The following is a 22,165-nucleotide window of genomic DNA, read 5'->3' as shown; positions in this document are numbered from 1 at the left end:
AAAAAAAAAAAAAAAAAGAGAAAAAAAAAGGAAGAAAAAAAGAGAAAAAAAAAGGAAGAAAAAAACAGAAAAAAAAGGAAAAAAAAGGGGAAAAAAAAAAGAAAGAACTTCTCACTGAAAGTACACAAACCACGGCGAATATTTTTTATAATGTCGAAAAAGGAATACACACGAATGGATAAAAAATTCTGTGCAGATCACCAGATTGGTAGATTCATAAAGGAACGAGCGAGCTGTTTTTAAAATCGCTGAGTGCTGCTCACCCGGGGGAAAACAACTCCGTTGGGAAGGTACCCCCTTGAGAAAAAGAATAAAAAAAAAACATGCACATTAGAGTATGCAAACAGGAGAGACTCCTTACTTTGCGTAACATCTCCCAACGCTGGGCCTCAAAGGTCGGGACTTTCCTCTGAGCAGGCAGAGGGGGAGGGCGTGGGAAAGAATAACTACATGAGTGTGACCTGACGAGGGGACCACAGGTTTGTTCACCAACGGAGAATATGTTTTTTTTTTTTTTTCTTTCTTTATTTTTTTATTTATTTTATTTTTTTTCTCTCCCGTAGGTTATCCCTATTTGGTAGGCAAAGTGGCGCACTGATGAGCAACTCGCACAGGGAATTTCCCCAAGGGGACTATGCACACGGATAGAAACGGAAGCAGATGCATGTGCTGGGGGGGAAGGACTATTCGCGTGATAAATTTGACCCCCCGTCAGAAAAGTACAATCTCCTAAAGATGAGTTCAGCTGCCATAAGCATACATGTCTACATCTTACTTTGAGTAACTTCCAAAACGGATTCAATGCACAATTTGAAAAAATGAGAGGGAGGAAGTGGGTACCGCTAGACGGGTGTATGGATTAGCCCTTCGTGTGATGTGTATAAACTCACATATAAGTAAGCATTTTACATGTGCACGTCCATTCACTTGTTCGCGTAGCGTCCTTCCCGGTTGCCCCGACTCGGTACGGGCACTGCAAAGGAAACGGGTGCATTCAAAAGGAAGAAGTTAACAAGGCATGTTAATAATCGTTGCAAATACAGCGGGGTTAAAAAAAGAGGAGGCACTTCGGATAAGCCCGTCTCTACATGCAGAACGTTTTTTACAAGGTAGGGAAAAAAATTCATAAAATGTAAGCAGCGAAAAGACCATTTCAGGGGGGGAGAAGACACATCGGTGTAGTCATGTATTGAGAACGGGCACAATCAAAAAGATCACATAGGGGGACAGCCCTCGTGGTGGTAAGCTCCGTAGCAGTAATAAACCGCAAAACGGGGGTGATTTACCAATGGTAGGCTGCTTCCAGAGACATCCCCTCTCCACCTTGTGTGGACATCTGAATAGAAGGGTGAATCGCCCCAATCGCTCGAACTTAACAGCACGCAGATATGAAAAGAGAGAGCACATGCAAATGGGATATGAGATGTATCTCAAATTAAACGCACATAGCACAGCAACGATAAATGGGCCTGTACATGTTTAGCCGGATTTTTCCCCAAATGGAAAACTGGTCAATCTATGGACGTTGAAGAAGTGCCCCCACGTGGTAGATCATACGTGTATGAAGTGAGCATAAACTGCACGTGGAGAGAAAGTTCCATTTGTGTGAACAAGTAACTACAGGCAAACTGCACACAAAAAGGTGGAAACGAATTTTAAAAAAAGCAGTGCAAAGAAGGGTGCACTACAGTTTGGGGTGCCGTGCAGGCGAAGGCAGGTACTCATGTAGCATTTCACAAGGGACTACGAAATGGAGACTAAGTTTGTACGCATACGTATGGTGGGGTGGATAGAAGGTAAGGGCACCCTGTTACGTACCCTGCCAGGAACCCTGTCTAGCACTGCGTAGATCACAAATCAGATAAATCAACACCAAATGTGCATGTCTAACGGGGGCATATATACATATGTAGGTCTAAGCACATGTGTTATGCTTTCATCTCCCGACCCGGTCTTACGAGAATTCTTGCCGCGCCAAGATGACGCAACTGAGGAAGATGAAGTTGGCGCACGAATGAACAGCGTTCCTTACCACACAAAATGGATGATTGAAAAAAAGGACGGGTGAATGTGTTTTACCAAAATGGATTCACTCCTTTCAAAAAAGAAAGGACTGACACAATGGACGCGACGGAGTGGTAGCACTGGGCATCCATCTAGGGAAGGAATTAAAATGATAAGTCTACGCCGTTACAAAAGGTGTTAATTAAAAAAAATAGCGTACCTTTTATGGGTATTAAAAAAGGGGGGATTACTAACTCGGGAGGGGAAGAGGAAACAATGCGACAGGCTGTCCTACTCCACTCTAGGCATAGCACGCAGCTACAGGGCGGTTCTGCTCTTGTTGTTGGGAGATACGTACATGCAGGTGTAGGCATGCAGATGTAGACGTTCCCGTGTTGGCATGCGGATCTAGGCAAGCACACATTAGCTGAAGCGCACCACCCTGCGCTCACCTCTAACTTCTACAAAGGTGCAAAATTAAAAACAGGGCAAACGATGCCTCTGGGTGAACTTCCTAGGGAAGAAGACGATGAGGTGAAGAAGACGATGAGGTGAAGAAGACGATGAGGTGAAGAAGACGATGAGGTGAAGAACACGACGAGGTGAAGAATACGATGGGGTGAAAAACACGATGGGGTGAGGAATACCATGGGATGAAAAACATGATGAGGTGAAGAACACGATGAGGATCGTTTTTCTCACTCTTTTTTGTTCATATAAATTGGAGGTTGGTTTAAAAAAGGGAATTACAAAACTCTATTGGGAGGAAGGAATTGATTTAAAAAAGTTGACCTTGAAAAAAGTGAAGTGAAAAAAGTGACGTGGAAAAGAGGACATGCAAAAAAAACCATGACATGCAAAAAAATACAATGACATGCAAAAAAAAACGATGACATGCAAAAATAACGATGACATGCAAAAATAACGATGACATGCAAAAATAACTATGACATGCAAAATTGACGATGACATGCAAAAATAACGATGACATGCAAAAATAACGATGATATACAAAAATAACGGTGACGTGGAGTAGTGGACGCAATGGCACCAGAAGCGACCGCCCCGCCGTGTACACTCCGCGCACATGTTGGGTTTCCTCCGTGCGTTGGGGGTTCCCCGGGTGAAAAAGTTGGGCTAACGGGGTGGCGCTGGAACGGCGCTGGAGCGGCACTCAAGCGGCGCTACATCCAAATGCACCCAGGGGCCAGCTCCACGTCATGCCAGCGCGTACTCATAGGCGTCCCAAGGGAGGAAGACGCACACACCCGTGTAAACGGGAATGCAGACGTACGTACATAGGTGAATATATTTTTTTTGCGTCCCCCTCCGAACGAAGAGGCGGTGTATGTACATCTTGCAACGTCGCCCCACTACCCCCTGGGGGGCTCAATCGTCCTACTTCCCCCCCTCACACGGATATAATTCGCGTCGTCCCTCCTTCCGCACCTTTATGCTTAGGCTCACACTCTGGTTCACCTTAAGGGGTACATGAAAAAGCACGTACAAGATTATGTTTATCTTCATGCGTATGCTTATTTTTTCCCCCGTTTTGAAGAACTTCAGGACAAGGCCCCCCCTTCGCCCAGACGTGCGAAAATTAAGGCACCCCAGAAAAGAGGCCAAGACAAAGTACCAACCGGCGAACAGCCAGCTGTGCCAGCCATGCAAAGCGGCGCACGGCGAGGCGAATTAAGCAGCTAGTGCCTTTTTCCTTCCTCCCAGTTTATATATTCGCCGTTCTTTAGCTAGTCCTAGTGATCCCTCTCACTATAGAAGCGGTATCGCCAAGAAAAAAAAAAAAATTACGCTCATGCGGCAATTATCTAAGTAACAAAATCAACTCCATTGCTTTGGAGTTGACCGCCTTACGAACGTGGATCCGAATCAGTAACCCTATGTGCCCCTCCCTGCAACTGTTTCACAGAATCGGCAGATGTACACATAGGGTGACTGCCTCCACGTCAGTTTTCCCCTCTCCTCTGGCCTCTTCGCACGGAAAGGGGCTCCCTCACACGAGGGGAACAAAAGATCGATTCACCTTTTTCCAACCAAGTTGCTGCTCACCCATCCGCATAAAAAAAAAACTCTTCCTCCAGGCTTGGCCTACGTGGGGCAGCATTTCCAAAGGAGACCCAACGTGGCAGTCAGCACAGGTGTGCCTACTGCACCCGGAGTATAAAGGGTCCTAATCAGCTCCATCACTGGTGGGCAGCGATTTTCTCCTTTAAGCGCAGCTGCCTGGGGCGGCGTGTTCCCCAAGCGTTTCTCGCTTCATAGAGAGTTGAAAAGGGGGCAATTCTCTTTTAAGGCAACTCTGTGGAGGCAAAACGAAATTATGTAAAAACTGAGTTGCGTTTTTTTTTTTTTTTAACCAGCTTGGCAATCCCGCATGGCCCTTTTCGGCTCCACAGAGTACCACCCCCACGACACGTAATCATCCCTTTTAAGGGGCAAAACCCGTGGGAACAAAAAAAAAAAAAAAAAGCAAAGCAGGGAGAAGCAAAGGGAAGCAAAGCAGGGCGAAGCAAAGGGAAGCGAAGCAGCGCAAAGGAGTAATACCCCCGCACGAACAAAATCGCTTGCTCAAAACTTCACCAGCGAAGGTTACTCATGTTGGATTGCCCCTACCGCTGTAACCTCCCCAATTACACGTCGAAGCGGCCACCTAAAGGAACACCGCGTTATCTTTTAAGCGAGGTTAAGCATACAAGCGAGCGAGTCGAATGGGTAATTTCCCTCACTCACAGACACCCTTAAGGAGACAAACGTTACGTTGGAAGTGAAAACCTCCCTCTTGTGATGCTCACACGTTAGGATCGCCTCCACCTGTGCATGCTTGGCCGTATGTACAAACGAATGGTTGTCCCCCCATACACACCGACAGAGACCTATGCGTGTGTATCTGTAGCCTATGCAGTCGGGAAAGGGCTTCCCCTGGTTATCCCAGCGAATCGCGCGCACAACCCCAATCGGCTACCTGCGCAGAGATAGAAGCCCCGTTGTATAGGCACACGTCAAAATGAGCATCAACATCGAGAAACTCCAAAGCGAAGACGAAGTGGTGTTTAAGCTGAAAGGAGAAGTAACAGCACTCGAAAAGGAAATAAAAAATTGGTTCATTAAGAGGAGACTAAACATGGAGCTGAATTACTCCCTACATAATTTATTTAGTAACTATAACATTGTTGGGTTGTCCATTAATAAAAACATCGACGTGAAGGAGAAGATGTTATGGCACGACATAGTCAATGGGAAGCCCACCCTGGAAGACACGCTCAGCTTGGATGCAAAAGAGTACAAGGCTGATATGTATAGCAAGATATGGGAAAACAGCACAACGACAGAAAATCCATGCAGACTAGTCGGATCGATTTTCTTTCGATGTCTAAAAAATAATTACCACTTAATGGAAGAAGAACGAGAGGGCACGTGCATGCACAGCTTCGTGAACTTCACCAATTGTAGAAAGGCGCTGAAGTTGCAGCAGGCCAACAATATAAGAACTGCCCTCACGAAGCAGAATGCAGAGGACACACATGCGAAAGCTCTCTTTGAGCGAAGGAGTGCTCTTTTGGAGAAGTTGGCGGGGTGCCGCTCCCTACAGTGAAAGGGGAAATCACCTCGCTGTGGCCTACATAATCGATGCATTATACAAATAGGCGCAGCAGCACGAAAAAAAAGATAAAAAAAGAAAGAAGCGGTTGGCGCTACCTTTTCAGGCGCGCGATTTTTTTCTCCACCCTAGTACTTCACGCCCGTACTAGTGCTTCCCACCCCTACTAGTACTTCACGCCTCCCATAAAGGTGCGCGCGTCGGGCACCTGGCCGTTAAACGCGGCTGAGGAAAAGTCAAACGTGGGGTACTCATTCTGGAAGCGCTCCAAAAGAATCTTCTTCCTTGTGTTATCCTCATCGATGGCGTTAATGCATTTGTGCCCCTTAAAAACGCTACTCCATGTTTCTGCCTTTCGCACCTTGGTTAAAAGTATGTGCAAATTGTTGTCCTCAATGAACCAGTAGGAGCATCCCTCGTCGATAAGGCCAAACAGTTCCCCCTCCAAAAAACTCTCCATTCCTTTCAGCCCAATTCGAATTCTCTTACTCCTAAGGTCGATGTCTAAATCCTTTTTACTAACCACTCTGGAATTCATATTGATGAAAATGTTAATCTCGTCGATGCTCTGCTCCCATTCGTAGATGACGACGCCTGCGATGAGTGAATAGGGAAGGAGAAAGCAGGAACAATGAAAAGACAACCTTCGTTCCGAACTTCCCTTGGGACAAGTGTCCACATGGGGTTTTGCTTCAACACAGAATGAAGCGTAAGAGGTTATCAAACGCTTCGTCAAATTTGGACAAATTAGAAGCACTATCCGATTGTCTACCCTAAAACAGCCTTACCATTGTTCACGTATTTGTGTCTTTTCGTATAAATGTCACCCATTTTTCAATGCGGCAATATGATCCCAGGAGGGGAAAAGGGGGCGGGGTCCCCAAAGCTTTTGCACGATTTTTCGGGGAGTGAAAAAAAAAAATGATCGCTCTGCCCGTGTGGGTGTTGTCCGTGTGATTTCACGATGGGAATACGAGTGTACAGGCATAAACGTATTCACCTGCGCGGGGAGGTCAACCTGAATGCAAGAGTGGGTATGCGTCTATGCGTTTATGCGTGTATGAGTGTATCCGCTTATACGTGTACCCCTGCCCGCTTGCTTAATCCATCACACTTCGTACTTGGCTCCTTTGCGAGTGCTGCTCACCGCGCGCAAAAACGATCGCTCTTCCTTCCCCTTGTGTTTCTCTGTCAAAGTGACGTGCGTGTACAGTTCTATCCAATTGAGTTGGCCCTTAGAAAAAAAAAAAGGAAGAAAAAAACAAATTCCTGAATGGTGGGCGATTTAATGGACGCAAAAATTGCCAACCGCTACGTCAGCCAACCGATAACGCTGAACGGCGCAGAGTGTAAAGGCCTATTTGCGAACATAAAGGAGTCACCCCAGTCTTCCCAGCATGCGCACGTGGGCCAAGTAAAAGGCGAAATGGTTTAGCCATACGACTGATTTGGGCAATGTATTTTATTCGCTCACTTGGTACGTCTGCACGGGAGTCTGGAAGCGGGCGAGTGACGTAGGAAGCAGCACATTGGGAAAGGACACATACATGGGGTGCTGCGCAAACAGGGAGAAGAGGACATAATACCCCCCTTGATACTCTTTTGTAACACTCGTCTGTTACTCCATTTTGGTATCCCTTTTTGGTATCCCTTTTTGGTATCCCTTTTTCTTCCTCCTTTCCGTTCCTCCTTTTTTGTTGTCCTTTTTTTTTTTTTTTAACGAAGGTTCCCCCAGCACATAAGAATGTAACGTACCCCCGCACGAGAAAAGCTCGGCCAAGTTAAGAAGCCCCAAAGGGATAAAAGTCTTTTGGCCCCTTTAACCCCCCAGTGGAAGGACTGCCAATCCAAAATGGGGGGAGACGGAGGAAGTTTGCCTCAGCGAGTGGACTTGGTTCGAATGAAACATAAGAGGCTGAATGAAAGCACTGGGAGCCTGGGATACGGCAAGAACACCCTCGTGACGGTAAACCAGGGCAGGAGCAACAAGAAGGACCTGAAGGAGCATTACATGAGTCACTGCGCGATCTCGCAGGTGGGGGCCACGGGGAGAGGATAGCCAAGAGGATAAGCGGAGAGGAGAGCACCTGGGATTGCCCATTTTGCGGAGGATTCCCTGTTTGGCTGCGACTGGAGAGAGTAGACCCCCCACCAAGTGATTATCATAGCCATCATCACCACCCCCCCGTAGGAATCGCTCAAGGAACCCTTCTTCTGCTGCCGCCTTGGCTATCTCTACAACACGGAGCACATCTTGAGCCTCATTTTGGCCAGGCAAGACAAAAAGAAGAAGAAACGAAAAATGGACGATACGCACTACGAAGCGTTTAATCACATCAGTTCCCTTAAAGACTTAGTGCTCTGCAGAAACAAATTGAATGAACAGAGCAAGTTGGTTTGCTCCATCTCGAACGAGATTATTAACCCCTCCTCCGGGGCCATGTGCCTCTTCTCCTGTGGCTGTGTTATCTCCAAAAAGGTATTCAGTCACGCGAACATCGCCAAGGTACGTGCGTAAAAGAGGGGGGTGCAGCTTTGAATGGCGGTGCAGAAGCTGATCATAAGCCCAACCCACATGGACGTGATTTCCCCCCACACTTCACTCATTCGTCATATGCTTTCTTTACTCATTTGTCATATCCTTCCTCCCGTGTGTGACTGACCTCTGCTTTCCCACCGTAGGAAAACGCGTGCACAGCGTGCAACACAAAATTCAAACCCACCGACGTGATCGAAATTGCGAACGTGGATCAGCCCCTCATCGGAGAAAGAAAAAAAAAAATGAAAACGAAAAGGGAGAAAGTGGATAAAGAAGAAAGGAACGACAAGAGCCAAACGGATAAGAAGCACCACACAGAGAACCAAAAACAGGACCCCAACAAGTGACGCGCTGGTGAATACGTCCAAAGGGGTGGATAATTAAAATGTCGGAAAAAATACCCCCGAAGCAGTTACCTTCAGTAGTTACCCAATGAAGTTACCCCCAAAAATTAGAAGCACCTTTACCCCCTAGTGAAAAAGCAGGGAAGAAGAAAGGCAAATGGCTGCTTCAGTTCCCCTATCGGAGAAAACACGGTGAAGGACGGAAGAAAGACAAACCTCACACCCCCCGAAGAGTTAACTTCATCTTCACTCGAGGATTGGATAACTCCGGTGGGTCTCGTCTGTGCATATACACATGTGTGCCATTCGGATGTGTGCCATTCCCATGTGGGCTCTTTTTTTTCCCCCCCCGTTTTGATTACCCTAACCGGGTCCTAACTACACGCTTCAGCCCCCCGTGAGTCCCTCTCGAAGTTTGTTCACTCCCATTGGGCAGATTAATTAGCTCGCGTGGATATGTGTACCAAGGTGCCTCTCCGTGTATACCGGTTTGTATTTTTTTTTTTTTTTTTGTGCGTGCACATCTTTCACCCTTTGTTCTTCGAAAAAGGCACATTTGTGAGGCCAAAACAAAAGAAAAAAAAAACTCGCCTTTTTTTTTGTAAATTTTTGAAACCTTCTCACCGCTTCCCCAATCGCATGAAACCGTCGTGAACTCGTTCGGAGACTTTTCTCCGCGCAAGTTGGAAGCATGACGCGGAAAGCACACACGGGCGAGCGTACACATGTAGGTTCGACTCTCCTCTTTCCTCTTTGCACCTCGTTCTCCCCACGCGGAGGCCAACTCGAAAAAGTGTCATCACAATGACGCCGTCTGACGAAAGCCAGCACAGCGACGTGACCGCTGGGACGGTAAGAGGTTACAAAATTAGAAGGGGAGGTAGCCGAGGAAGGGAAAACTCTTTGCGCCGAACTGCCAACCGAAGGGAAGACCCACTATTTAGTTACCCAAAAGATTATCAATTGGAGCACCCCATCTTGCTTAACGGTGAGGAGCCAGATAGTTGTCCTGATGGCACTCTGGCTCGAATGAAAAAAAACGCAAACGACGACGGGAGTAGCTATGACTCCCTGGTGGAAGACTTTTTCGAAAACGCCATAAAGAATGCCAAAAAAGTAAGAAAAAAACAAAAGCAGGAAAGGGGAAGCGGGCCAAGTGAGCCAAGTGAACGAAGCGGACAAAGTGCTGAAGGCGAGCAGGTGGAGGCAGAAGCGGAGGAGGTGCCGGAGGACAATGCATTCCAACGGCAAAACGAACAGAACCAAGTGGAGGAGAACAAAAAAGACCCAAGCAAAATGACCATTAAGAAAAAGCTAATACAATGGACTAGCCAAATGTTAAGAAGAAATCTCAACAAACCACGAATGCCTTTGATGAGAAGGAAAAAAAACAGTATGCACATCTTGACGAAAAAAAAAAAAAAAAATGATGCCAAAGGTAAGAATGCCAAAATGGCTAGCCAGGCCAAACACACCAACGAGTGGAATAGTTACCAGAACGACTTGGACAAATATAAACTCACCAAAGAAGAAATGGAGCAAAAGAGAAACAGCTTGAAGTCGAAAAACTTAGACAAAGTGAAAGTCGAGTATCACCAGAAGCTGCAACGGATGAGGACGGGGAAGAACAACGCGCGCCCGGCGCGCAAGTCCGCTCCCGCTACGGGGGGGACCACAAGGTCGACTACGGTGACCATCTCTGCGATCGCCGCGACCGCGGCTACCACTGCTACCAGCACTGCACCCCCCAACGGAGTAAACATAAAGTCAAACGAAGAACCGACGCTTAACGAGTGTGACCCACGTCGGGAAGGAACACATCGATGCGCCTCTCATCAACGCAGTAGCAGAAAGGATCACTCAAAATTAAGACAAACCAGTACTGATAAAATGGATAAAAGGAGGAAGGAACAAAGGGGGGGGCATAGTCTGTCCGATGTGAATAACAACCATCTAGGTAGCCCCTATAGCGACACGCCCCCTTCCTACATGCACACCAGTGAAAGAAAGTACCCCTCGCTGGACCTAATCCAGAATGATGGTTTCTCCTCAGGTAGGCAATACAGCCAATGGGACAACCACAACCGGAGAGTGACCCAACAGAAGGATCGACACCTTCCTAACCGCAGATACCACCATGGGGAAACTAAACAAAGGAACAAACATACACATTTGGACAAATGGAGTGCCTTAAATGACCCATATAGATCGGCTCAATTTGGAGACAACCAAACTTTTCGTGGAGATTACCTTGGTAGTAGCAGCGAGTATAGCAGTCTGTCAAGTGTGCTCCCCAGCGAGAGCGATTTTGGCCTCGTCTCCTCTCATGAGACGAGGCGTAAAGGCAACAGTGGGCAACAGAAAGGTAGAGACAAGTGGAGGGATAAATGGATGGACAGACGGTATGGTAACCACGCAGGAAAACCCCCCTCGAGGGCAAACACCAAGAGAAGCTCCAACCATTTCTACTCACGTAACAACCGCAGTGACAGTGATCGCATGACAATCTCGACGGACAGGTCAGCATCCACAGGAGAGAGCACCATGGAGTATTTTGCAGAAGAATTGAAAAAAAGGAACGAAGTTTTTTCGCCCATTATGGAAACGATTGACATCAGGGTGTACCCCCTGGAGGACCTTCCCCCTGTGGGCAGGAAGGAATTGAAAGAAAAAAAATATTACCCCGAATTAGGAATCAAGTTCTTCTCTGAGGAGGGTTGCAGCCCATCCCACTCTGAGAGATCTCACTCTGAAAGCTCCCACCCCAGCAGTCCCCTCTCCAGTGGTGTCTCCTCCGCGAGTACTAACCAGATCGATCACTTGTGGGATTCGGATTACACAGATCAGATACAGAAACTAAGGTGCTCCCCTCAGATGGACCAAGACATACTAAGGCTGAAAAGAGCCAAACTGGAGACATTCAATTGTATTAAGAAGATGGTGGAGTCGGTTAGGACGTTCATTTGTGAAGGGGACCTGGACGAGGCGCCGTCACGACGAGGGGGAGCGGCTTCAACACGAGTGGAAGCGCAGTCACCACGGGGGGGAACACCCCCTGGTGGAGCGCATCGAACGATGGAAGAAATGGGAGAAAACTCTCTCATCGAACGAAAGGGAAACAACCCAATGATGGAGCTTCTCTTTCGCGAAAACGAGCAAGTGTACGCAGATGCGCAGCCGTCGCGAAGACAACAGGCGGGGTACACAAATGACGAAGCGGAGGAACATTACGAACAGTCAAAATCAATCCAGAGTGAATATAATAATTACATGTACTTAGATCAGCTCGAGCAAAGGGATGATACGTCCATTTCAGCTCCTCTCAGCGATCATAAAATGGAAGTGATTCTCCATCAGGACCATCTGCGAGGAGATCTCCAAGGGGAGGAATATCCAGATAAAGATGTCCAACTGGAGACCAACATAAGTGGCCACCCAGATCACAGTAACAACGTTTTAAATTCCAATTATGCTGATAATTTTTCCACCGTCAGTTCGAATTTGTGTGGAAGCTTGTCCAGGTTGGATCTGACTGGGAGTGACTTGCAGAATGAGGGAAACGCGGCGGCATCCATTCCCCAGCGAATCAGTCCGCGCGGTTGGAAGGGCCATCAAGTGGGGAGAGGCCACAGAGGAGCTTCGGTGGGGAAGGCCACCACAGAGACAGGCAGACAGAAAGACATAGGCAGACCCACAGACACAGGCAGAGACACAGCTAATATGGCCACTGCTAATATGGCAACGGTTAATATGACGACTGCTAATATGGCCACCGCTGATCTGGGCGGCGCGAAGCTCAGGCGGCCGGAACCAGCGATCCGTGCTGCCAAAGAGGGTTCCCTGACGAACCAGCGCAGAGACGCAAAGCAATCCCAAAGGGTCACCAACAAAAAGGAAAGCAACCCCAGCGTCGAATCAATTTCAAGTACATCGAAGGGGAGTCGCCAAGGTACCTTCAAGACGAAAGTTCACTCCGGAGTGGACACTAGAAATACGGGACAGGCTGCCCTTAACAGTACACGCATAGAAAAAAAGACGTTTAACGAAACGAGGACACTGTTGAGGGGTAAAGGGAAGGGCGAGGCAAAAGATGGGAAGTTGACCGATGTGCGCGGTGTGGGTGGCACGACAGACGCTGGAACGGATGCAGCGAATGCAACAAAGGATGTTACGGCTAGCACAAGAGCCCACCCACGCGATCAGCGACTAATCAGCCAGAAAATTCTAAATACCTCCATCAACTTCGACGAGACGCAGAATCTGAGTGACGAAGATCAGTTCATCTTTGACACCTATCTGAATGAGGCCACCCCCAAGAGGGAAGACAATTTGGAGGATATCATCCGCAACCAGGTCGCACTGTTCGAGCGGGACTTCCTATGAGGTGAAGCGGCGCCAGGAAGTTGGCGGCCTAGTCACTTAACACCTCCTACCCCCCCGCCGCTTAACCACTTCCCGCCGCCTACCCAATTCCCGCTGCTCTCCTCAGCGCATCCACATTCACACGCGCGAAGTTCACCAATGAGGAGAGGTGCAATCCACACGCTTCCCCCACGAGCGAAGGCGGAAGGATGAGGAGCTTGTGTGTATTCTGTACATTTCGAGAGAAGAAGGTCTTCACTTTTTCCAACAAATCAGCTCTACTCATTAAAACCTCGGACCAGAAGTACCTCGATAAGTAATGCACCATGGAGGAAGAACCCAAAGAAAAATTGTGCTTCAATATACCCAACAGCTTCATCTCAAGATATTTCAAATTCAGATCATCCTCATCCGTCTGGGTATTATCCAAGGGTTTCAACTCAGCCGAGGGGTGAAACTGATTCATCGAATTGCAGACAGATAGATCGTACGTCGGATCGTTCGCCAATAAACACATGGTCTCCTTGATTAAAATTTTGCTGACATTTCCAATGACGTTTATGTCCCCCGATGAGCAGTCATACTTTGTGTAATACCCAGTTATCGTTTCGTCCAAGTTCCCAGTAGCTATGGTGAGTAGGAATTCATTGTGCAGGTTCAGCGGTGCATATCTTTTTTGGCATATAAGGGGGGAGAAGAAGTAAGTGATTAGAAGCCTCGACCTCGACTGTACATTCTGCAGACATAGATCCTCATAGTTTCTTCCTCCTTCCGTTTTAAACTTCATTTCTTCGTTAAGGAAGTTCCTCCCCGCACTTTTAAAAAAATCAAACAATCCATCGATGCAGTACACAGTGTGGTATGAATTTATGGCTCTACTTAGCTGCTCTGAGTAAGACTTGGTATTTTCGCTGCTGTTCTTCGAGGGAAGAGACAGAGTGTTCAGCAGCTTGTTGCATATCGCCTTCCGGCAGGGCGCATCAATTAGGAGCCGCTTCAGCTTGAGGCAGAACTGCTCCGTGTTGAAGCGGTCGAGTCGGTCAACGCACCCCCCCGCGAAGCCTTCCGCCGGGGCGGCGATCCCCCTCTCTCTCATCCCCATTTCGATCATTATGGAGAGAAGATAAACCATGCAGGCGCAGAACCCAGAATCGACTCCCCCGGACAGGGCCAACATAAATCCCTTGGCATTGGTCAGCTGCAAAATGTGCCACAAGAACAGGGAAATATTAAAGCACAGCTCCTCATACACATTATGCAGGGCGCACATCTGGTTGCCAAACTGGTACTGACAATCCTCCGGACTGGGGTGATATTTTCTCAGCAAGGTACACATCAGTGCGTTATTCTTTGTGTACATCTGCCAGTTAAAGTTCTGTGGCAGGTTCGCCAAAATGGCTTCCTTGGAATATTTTACATACAACTCCATTTCTTTGTTGTAGGAAAAAATGCACTCTCCGTCATGGCTACCATTTGCACTTGTTTTACTCTCCACACTTTTTTGCAACTTCTCCAATTTGAGGATGGGGGGTAGGTTCGTTTTGCTTCCCTTCTCTGGGTGAGAATCCATCGGTAGAGACACACTCACGGATGCAACCTGCACCTCATCAAAGGTAAACCTCGCGTTCTTAGTCAGCACTTGGTTGTTCTGACTGACGAAAGAAAATCCATCGTATTTGTAAAAATAGTTATCGCACCCTGAGTTGCTATTATAACTGAGGACCATATGGGGATACCCTTCTGTCAGCTGCATCATCTGGATGAAGTATTTCTTAAACAGAAGCAACTCATTGGTGACGTGGCCACTCACCAAGAGGACATCCACTTGGCTGAGCGGTACGTTGCTATGCCCAACAGAGAGGGAAGCATCTCCCCCGCGCAGGCTCAGTTTCACGGGATCCTGCTCAAAGAGGCGGTGAATCTCCCCAGTGGCGCCGTCACCGCGGAAGGAACCACTCGTACTACCACCACTCGTACCGCTTGTACCGCTCGTATCACCCTTCAAGTCCTCTAACCCGTGACGGTTAAAATGCTCAACCCGAGCATCCACCACCACGCCCCTCTCAACTTGAATCAAGTCATCTAAAAAGGCATACCCAATGGTTAAATCGCCCATCTGTATTAGTGCCCTCCCGATGTAGGTCTCCGTCTGATTTGTTACCTCCTGAACACACTTCGGAAGTGCGTAAGTCTGCAGACCCCTACCGAGAATCTGGACGCTGGAGTTATTAAACTGGACGGACCTCGAATGGCCGATGGGAGGGGTCCCTTCTGCTGCTCCGGTCTCTCCAGCAGCTTCCCCCCCTTCTTCGATACCTCCACCAACTCCCTTTCCTGCCAATGCCGACCACGGAGCGAAGTACTTCCTCTCTTCATCACTTAGGCACTCCTTGGGAGACAGCAAAACGATTTTATTCCTATATATTACCACTTGGCAGCTGTATAGCTTCTTCTTGAAATACACGGGCATGCTGACAAAGCACAGGATATTCTCCATGAGGGGTCCACCTGTACCTTTCTCCTTCATCAGTTCGCTTAAATAATACCAGCAATTTTCGTGCATATCTTCAACCTCTTTGAAGCTGTCCTTGCAACTCACACCGCACAGTTCCAATTCACCACCGATTCGGATGCTGCACTTTAGCTCTTTGCATCTTTTTATACTCTCGATGATCTTCCTCTTGTTTTTTTCATAGTCCAGCGGGATGGATGATATGGAACAGCAGCTCAGACCCAAGTTAGTCCTTTTCTTCTCCATCCTTCAACGAGGGAAAGGGCGAGATAACCAAACTGGTTTGTTCCTCCTTCACTTAACATAGAATCGATTTTTCGACCACGTGTTTCAGCACAACGCGCGCGTTTATATCTCCCAAGGAGGATTCGCGATTTACACGAGGTGGCTTCACCTGGGGGCAACGAACCGGGATCGATCAGTTACCTCTCTGCAGTAACGCACATACAATGGACAGTTTGGTGGATTCGAAGCGTTCCAAGGGTTTGGAGGCAAAAATGAGGCGACACCAATCGGGGATGGCATAGACCTCGTTCGCCAGTCGAGGTGTGGAAAAGTCGTACAGGGGAGCAACACAGGGGAGCAGTAAAGGAGAACACCACAGAGGGGTCGAGTAGCACAGGAGAGAACTATAGAACAGCACAGTTAGCACTGGCAGGAAGAGGCCGAACCATCTAGAGGGGAGCCCTCAATTCGGTGAAATCGCTCTCCCTTGGGAGAAGAAAAAAAAAAAAAAAAAAGGCTAGTCACACAAAGTGAACAAATGGCTTGGCAAGGGAAAAATGATTACGATGGGCCGCTTTCTTTTTTTTTTTTTCTCTTCTTTGTCAAATATACACCCACATTGTTGTGTAAGGCTCTCCCTCATGGCGTGCACAACGAAGTGTAGAAGTGGTCGATGCGCGGAGGGGCGTTAGTCTTCCAGCCGCTTTTCCTTTATCTCCATCTGGATGCTCGGGTCCGTGTTCAGGAAGGTCAGGTATATGAAGTAGGGCAGCACGTATTTGACGAAGAGCATCTTGCGGGATTTGGCGATCAGCCTGAGAAGGGGGGCGGTGTGATGGTGCAGTGTAGTGAGGTGGTGCAGTGTGGGAGCATGACGCATGGGTTAGCGTTGTGCAGGAGAGCATTATGCACCAGATCGCCGTGCCGGGGTCTTCCCTTTAACTGCTGCTCCGCGGCCGTACCCCGAATAATACACAGTCGACGCGGCCGTCGCGATGAGGAGCACAAAGTTAGTGATATACATCAGCTTGATGGAAAAGGAAAAAGGATTGAAGGCGCTGTAAATCGTGGCAATGTAGCAGACGCAGCTGAGACAAACCAAAGCATTCGTCTTGGAGTCATTAAAGTTCGTGACAAAGGGGATTAAAAAAATGCTCATCGTTAGCTTGCCAACCAGAAAGAGGTCAAATACGTTGTAGTAATTTAGCAAATGGGAAAGCTCCTCCATGTTATATAGCCTTCTGTTGAGTGAATATGAAATGTCGACTATCCCGAAGAAGATATTAACGAGGCAGTTGAGAATGGAGCACACGTTCAGCCAATTCACATGTCTGTAATTCGATACAAAGAAGGATGGTAACATTAGCAGGCCGTTTAACCCAACCTGCATTGGTATCCTCACCCAAAGGAGTCGATTAAAAATGTACTCATCGATTATGTTGCTTAAGTTAAACTTCCTCCTCATGAGGAGCACTGGCTTGTCCTTATAAAAGACGTTTGGCCACTTTACCCCCACGTGATCAGCTCCCACTAGCAAGGAAAGCAGCTCCATCTGTAGAAACACTGTGAACACGTTTAGCAACAATAAGAGAAGGGTAAAAAACAGTGTGCTCTTGTAGTAACGGAACAGGATGCTCCTCACCCAATATCTGTACCATTTGGTGAAGTTCTTATATTTTAATATGTAATCCAGCTCGCTGTCTCTAATATTCTGTCTCCACTCGGCTGTGGAAAAGGCCTCGTTATATTGCGCCCAGTATTTTCCTCCTCCTGCACCGGATACGTACCCCCATATGGCAACCCCCCACTTTGCAACCCTCCCCTTTGCCCACCTGAGAAGACTCCCCAGTGGATTCACAAAAGAGAGAAACCATTTCCAATGGTGACACCTCTTCTTATTCACCCCGTATAGTTCGTCCGTACCATCCGTCGAAATGACATCATAAAAATAGAGGAGAAATTCCTTTCGAGGGGCTATCTCGGAATGGCTTTCTTTCTTTTTCTTCTTTCCCATCAGTGATAGTTTTGTGCCGTAATAGCAGTTGCTTTTTTTCTTCTCCATTTTTTGCGCTCCGTTTGGCCGTTCCGTTGGGAGGGGGGACTCTCTACGTCTCTCCCCTGTGTAGCTAACGAAACAAACCGCTTCTTCTCCCATGTTGGCCGCATCCCCCTTGTCGCCAACCTTGCCTCTTCCGCCCCGTCTGTTCCTCCATCCCGCATTAACGCTCTCATCGAAGGATGTGCCACACTTGGCACTGCCATCTTCGCTATCCGCCCCCATCTCCGTGCCGGAGGAGCCATCCACAACATCGTCAATGTAGAAGACGTTGTTCGAAGTGGGCAGACTATCATCACTTGACTCCTGCAGTTGGATAATATATTTGTCTTTTTTTATCAATGTATTTACATGAAATAGGGACTTTTGCTTCAGAGCGATCGTACTTCCATCACCGCTGCTGCTAGCAGATTGGGGGTGAGAAGGGTGGTTCCCTTTCTTCTTTGCCTTAAAATTTGTGTCTTTGTTCCGTTTCGCTCCACCGCCGTCTGGTTTAGCTGATGGGATGAGGTAAAACATCCTGGCACTCTTTAGGCCCTGGTCCGCCACTTGACAGTGATGATCCCCTTTTTTACTGGACCCTCCCACCGATGCGCAGGACGATCCATGGTCGTAATTAGATGCGTCCCTCTTCCCCTCAGTTCTCATCACATCGGAGTTGAAAATGTGAAGTTTGCCTTTTTCGCGGCTGTTTCGGTTACTACCGACCAGGCAGACACTGCTCTGGTTGCTGGTACTGGTGCAAGTGCGGGTGTCGCACCCTTTGTCGGGGCTCCCCATGCTCAATCCCGGGTATTTCTGCAACAGACCGAGCATCTTATAGTTGTTCCCATTTATGGCGGACCTGTGCTCCCTCCTCAGGTAGCCCGAGATGTTACTCAAGTTGTGTCTCTCCAGCACATAGAGGGGAATAATTTTGGACCGCTTAACCTTTCCATCTCGGTCAAAATATATGTACGTAATTTTTTTTTTTAACTCTTCGGAGAGTATAATATTTCTTCTTCTATGAAATCTCCCTAGTTCACTTCGGAGCAAGCTGAAGTGCTTCTGGACCATCTCCTTTTTGTATGTCTCTCCATAATATTGAGGCTGTGCTCTGTCCAGTTTTTCTCCAAATATTCTTCCGTTGGAGTTGCTCAAATTGGATATGTTCCTTTTTGAGAGTCCACTTCGGTGCCTTCGCGAGGGTAGGTGCTTCAGCTGTGGTAAGTCACTTCCCAGGTGATCATTATGGCCTGCACTTCTTATTCGATTTGGTCTGTGAATATCAGCTATTCCGCTTTGCTCTCCCCAGGGTGTGCACCCCTGAGGCAACTCCTTCGAAGGATGCACTTTTCTTCTCCCCTTCCTTTTGCCGACCTGTGTCTGATCCCTAGATTTGTGTCCCCCCGATAATGCTTCCCCCCTTTGGAACGAAGAAGCATTTTCATTCCTTAGGTTCTGCTTCTCTCCCTCGATGCCAAAGTTGTTAACACTGGAGCAGTTTACGTCGCTCACGTCCAGGGGGGCCTCGCACTGCACACTGATGAGGTCGTCACCATGCGGGTCCAGCCTACTCTTGCTTTGGTTTATCGTTTTGATCTTTTTGATTCCGTTGTTCAGCTCGTACTCGAACAGGTTGTTCCCTGCGGGGGAAAGCGGTGAAAGGGGTGAAGCGGCGAAGTAGTGAAGCTGCCAGAGGTTACGTGGTTTGCGCGCCGTGGTGATTACTCCTCGGAGTCTCGATGCACACCCACATGTCGCACAACGCACAGGGAACACAGTCGTGTGCCACTCAATGGCGCCGCTTTATTTTTTTTTCTTTTTCCTTCGAGTCAAACCTAGTATATCCACGCTGATATTATTCTGCTGACAGTATATCAAATTGTTCCTTATCAAGATAGCCTTCTTCTCGAGATCCTGGAAGTAGGGCTCCACGGTGTCCAAAGCACGCAGCGGCCTCTTCTTAATGTAAGCTATTTGGTTAGCAACGGTATACAGCTCAAGGTGAACGATGAAACATACTACAATATGGACAAGCAGAAGAAGAGTGAAACACAGGGCGATGGGGAACGTTGGCATGCTTCTATAAAAGCGCACGAACCCGCTGATTAACGTAACTATGCCGATAAATAATAGACCTTTTATTTTAACAGATGTAGACAGGCTCAAAATACAGATGAAATAAACTGTCTTCGACCAGGACAAGGAGGATGTGAGCAAAAGGGCAGACGAAAGAGGAAACAAAAAAACGTATATAATGAACAGATAATGCACACGGACAATCTCTTTCCCGTTTGAATTTCTAGAAAACACCTCCGCTACTTTTAAGATTCCAATCTGCATGACAAAGAAGGTGCACCATATCATTTTAGATATCTTCGCCTGGAGGTTTATTAACTCAAACGTGTTTATTCCATCCAAAAGGAAGAAAAAAATTTCCATAAAGATCAGTAAAATTAGCGAATGAATTGAATTCAGCAAAAATAAGTTTTTAAAATCTGTGGATTTCGCCATCTTTTAAGGGGAAAGGGGTGGGAGAAAAAAAAAGGCAAGTATGCAACGTAAAGGGGAGGCAATATACACGGGAAACATTCGAGTGGTAGACGACGTCTCATAAACGCGGACAGCCCTAGGTGCTTTCCCTGAGAGGGGAAACACCCTTCCGAAAGAGGGACAGATGATTCGAAGTTGCCAAGTATGAAATTTAAAAGACGAGATTTACAACCGAAAAGAAAAATAAAACCAAAAAAATGCACATACTATGTTGCGAATGACGGACAGGCCGTTCTCCTAAAATGACGCAGGCACAATTTGGAGAAAACAAAAAGCAGGGTTTTAGCATGTTAAGAAAAATCATCAGGGTGGAGCACATCACACCCTAACATTAACAGAACAAATCTCAACTGCTGCAGCGTGGACGTGTCTTCCACGTAAAGATAAAAAGCGCCTGCAAAGACGACCCTCTTAAGTTTTTTTTTTTTTTGGAGCACATCAAAAGGATTACACTCGCACGAAAGCAAATGTTTCTTAAAAATGGGGGAGAGTAATTCGAGGAGGACACTCTATTCTTTTACACCTCTTAAATGTAGAATAACCTCTTTTCGTGACGAAGGAATTGTGGCGTCTTTCCTGGTTTCAATTAAACTCGTCGGATGTGTGTACACACATTTACACATATTGGCGTATTTTTTTTTTTTTTTTTTTTTTTAGCTAGAACAACCATTTGGCTGTTTGCAAAATTTGTATGATATCATGTTGGCCCATTTAAGGGCAGAACAAAGTGGAAAATGGCGCATTCATAATCGAATATGTTTTCCTGTAGACACTCCCATAAGAATGAACGTGCTTAAAAGAGTCAACACACTGTCCCGATCAGTGAAAAACCATTTTTTGTTGCTCTTAATCCATTTCCGATGTTGTATGAACGGTGGTAGCTACATGCATTATGGGAAAAAAAAATTATGAACAGGTCAGACGAAATGGATGTTTCTTTTTTTTTTTTTTATGAATGGGTCAGGCAAAAACGGGTACTTTTTTTTTATGAATAGCCATGCGATAATGCGTTTCTTCGGTTCAATGCCCACTGACATGGGGTAAAAACGTTCACTTAAGCGTGAATAAATATAAATATCCTCATTAACATTTTCATGTGGGCGTAGATCTTTTCGTCCACATGGAGACTGCTGCCCCCCCTCTGCCCTTCTTCCCGTGTTCGCTTCAAAGGTAACATTAAGAGGTGCACAACCGGTGCGCAAGACTTTCGCAGATTCTACCTCCCTTTCTGCACATGTGTTTTTTTTTTTTACACCCTTTCGACGTGGATATGCAAAATTGGCACTATCTGCACACTAATCTGGTCCATTCTGTTACAACAGAATTGCATGTAGAGATAACATTACCTTCGTTTTGTAGCCACACTTTTTGCCTATTTTCCACTATATATGTTTGCGGGTTTGTAAAAAAAATTAGCATTTTGCGTAAAACCCCGCTTTGTGCTGCGCAGTGCGAGGTCGCAGCTGCAAAACGGAGTTCCGTCGAGTGGACCATTTGTGTATTTATTTTCACATTTGAAGAGACCAGGGCAAAGAGCGCATTGGGGAAAAATGTGCACATATGCACATTCGCATGTGCGTGTGTATGTATCACTTAAAGAGGTACACGTGCATGTGGTAAGCAAAACCTACATTCCAGTGCGGCCTCATTTGTGCCGCAGTCCCCGCGTCGACACTGTGCCATCCACAAAAAAAGTGCAACCCTTTTATTTGCGGTGCGGGTTTAAAGGCATTGACAAAAAAAGCCATTTGAGAAAAAATAAAAGACGACCGGGCCACTTCGCGCACATCCCCTGCGGAAAAGACTGGAACGTAATGGAATGCAAAACGATGTAGCGCGATATAATGCCGTGTAGTTCGACCCAAATGCGATGCAAACAAACTTAATTTTCTTTTTTCGGCCAATCGTACTTCTTGTACAATTATCCATCGGACAATGTATCATGGGCTAGTTCAAAAAAAAAAAAAAAAAA

The 22,165-nt window shown here is 47.0% G+C and overlaps 6 protein-coding genes across 6 annotated transcripts; 3 read left to right on the top strand and 3 right to left on the bottom strand.

Annotated features, from left to right (window-relative positions):
• Window positions 1–5,026: 5,026 nt before the first annotated feature.
• C922_01705 (hypothetical protein) lies at window positions 5,027–5,614 on the top strand (the record flags this gene model as incomplete). Its single annotated transcript, XM_008817308.1, has 1 exon — window positions 5,027–5,614. The coding sequence occupies one exon, from the start codon at window positions 5,027–5,029 to the stop codon at window positions 5,612–5,614; it is 588 nt and encodes a 195-aa protein (XP_008815530.1).
• Window positions 5,615–5,786: 172 nt separating this feature from the next.
• On the bottom strand, window positions 5,787–6,451 carry C922_01704 (hypothetical protein; the record flags this gene model as incomplete). The annotated part of the gene is made up of 2 exons (XM_008817307.1): window positions 5,787–6,214; window positions 6,409–6,451. 2 exons carry the CDS (start codon window positions 6,449–6,451, stop codon window positions 5,787–5,789), a joined length of 471 nt encoding a protein of 156 aa, XP_008815529.1.
• Window positions 6,452–7,472: 1,021 nt separating this feature from the next.
• Window positions 7,473–8,506, top strand: C922_01703 (hypothetical protein; the record flags this gene model as incomplete). The annotated part of the gene is made up of 3 exons (XM_008817306.1): window positions 7,473–7,655; window positions 7,812–8,126; window positions 8,303–8,506. 3 exons carry the CDS (start codon window positions 7,473–7,475, stop codon window positions 8,504–8,506), a joined length of 702 nt encoding a protein of 233 aa, XP_008815528.1.
• An 801-nt stretch (window positions 8,507–9,307) lies between these two features.
• C922_01702 (hypothetical protein) lies at window positions 9,308–12,886 on the top strand (the record flags this gene model as incomplete). Its single annotated transcript, XM_008817305.1, has 1 exon — window positions 9,308–12,886. The coding sequence occupies one exon, from the start codon at window positions 9,308–9,310 to the stop codon at window positions 12,884–12,886; it is 3,579 nt and encodes a 1,192-aa protein (XP_008815527.1).
• Window positions 12,887–12,965: 79 nt separating this feature from the next.
• On the bottom strand, window positions 12,966–15,623 carry C922_01701 (hypothetical protein; the record flags this gene model as incomplete). The annotated part of the gene is made up of 1 exon (XM_008817304.1): window positions 12,966–15,623. One exon carries the CDS (start codon window positions 15,621–15,623, stop codon window positions 12,966–12,968), a length of 2,658 nt encoding a protein of 885 aa, XP_008815526.1.
• Window positions 15,624–16,290: 667 nt separating this feature from the next.
• Window positions 16,291–20,154, bottom strand: C922_01700 (hypothetical protein; the record flags this gene model as incomplete). The annotated part of the gene is made up of 3 exons (XM_008817303.1): window positions 16,291–16,417; window positions 16,565–19,283; window positions 19,479–20,154. The coding sequence occupies 3 exons, from the start codon at window positions 20,152–20,154 to the stop codon at window positions 16,291–16,293; spliced, it is 3,522 nt and encodes a 1,173-aa protein (XP_008815525.1).
• Between the last annotated feature and the right edge of the window lie 2,011 nt (window positions 20,155–22,165).

This window comes from Plasmodium inui (assembly GCF_000524495.1).
Source record: "Plasmodium inui San Antonio 1 unplaced genomic scaffold supercont1.5, whole genome shotgun sequence".
NCBI classification, from domain to species: Eukaryota; Apicomplexa; class Aconoidasida; order Haemosporida; family Plasmodiidae; genus Plasmodium; species Plasmodium inui.
Note: the sequence above shows the minus strand (reverse complement) of the source record. Positions and strands in the feature narration are given on the sequence as shown.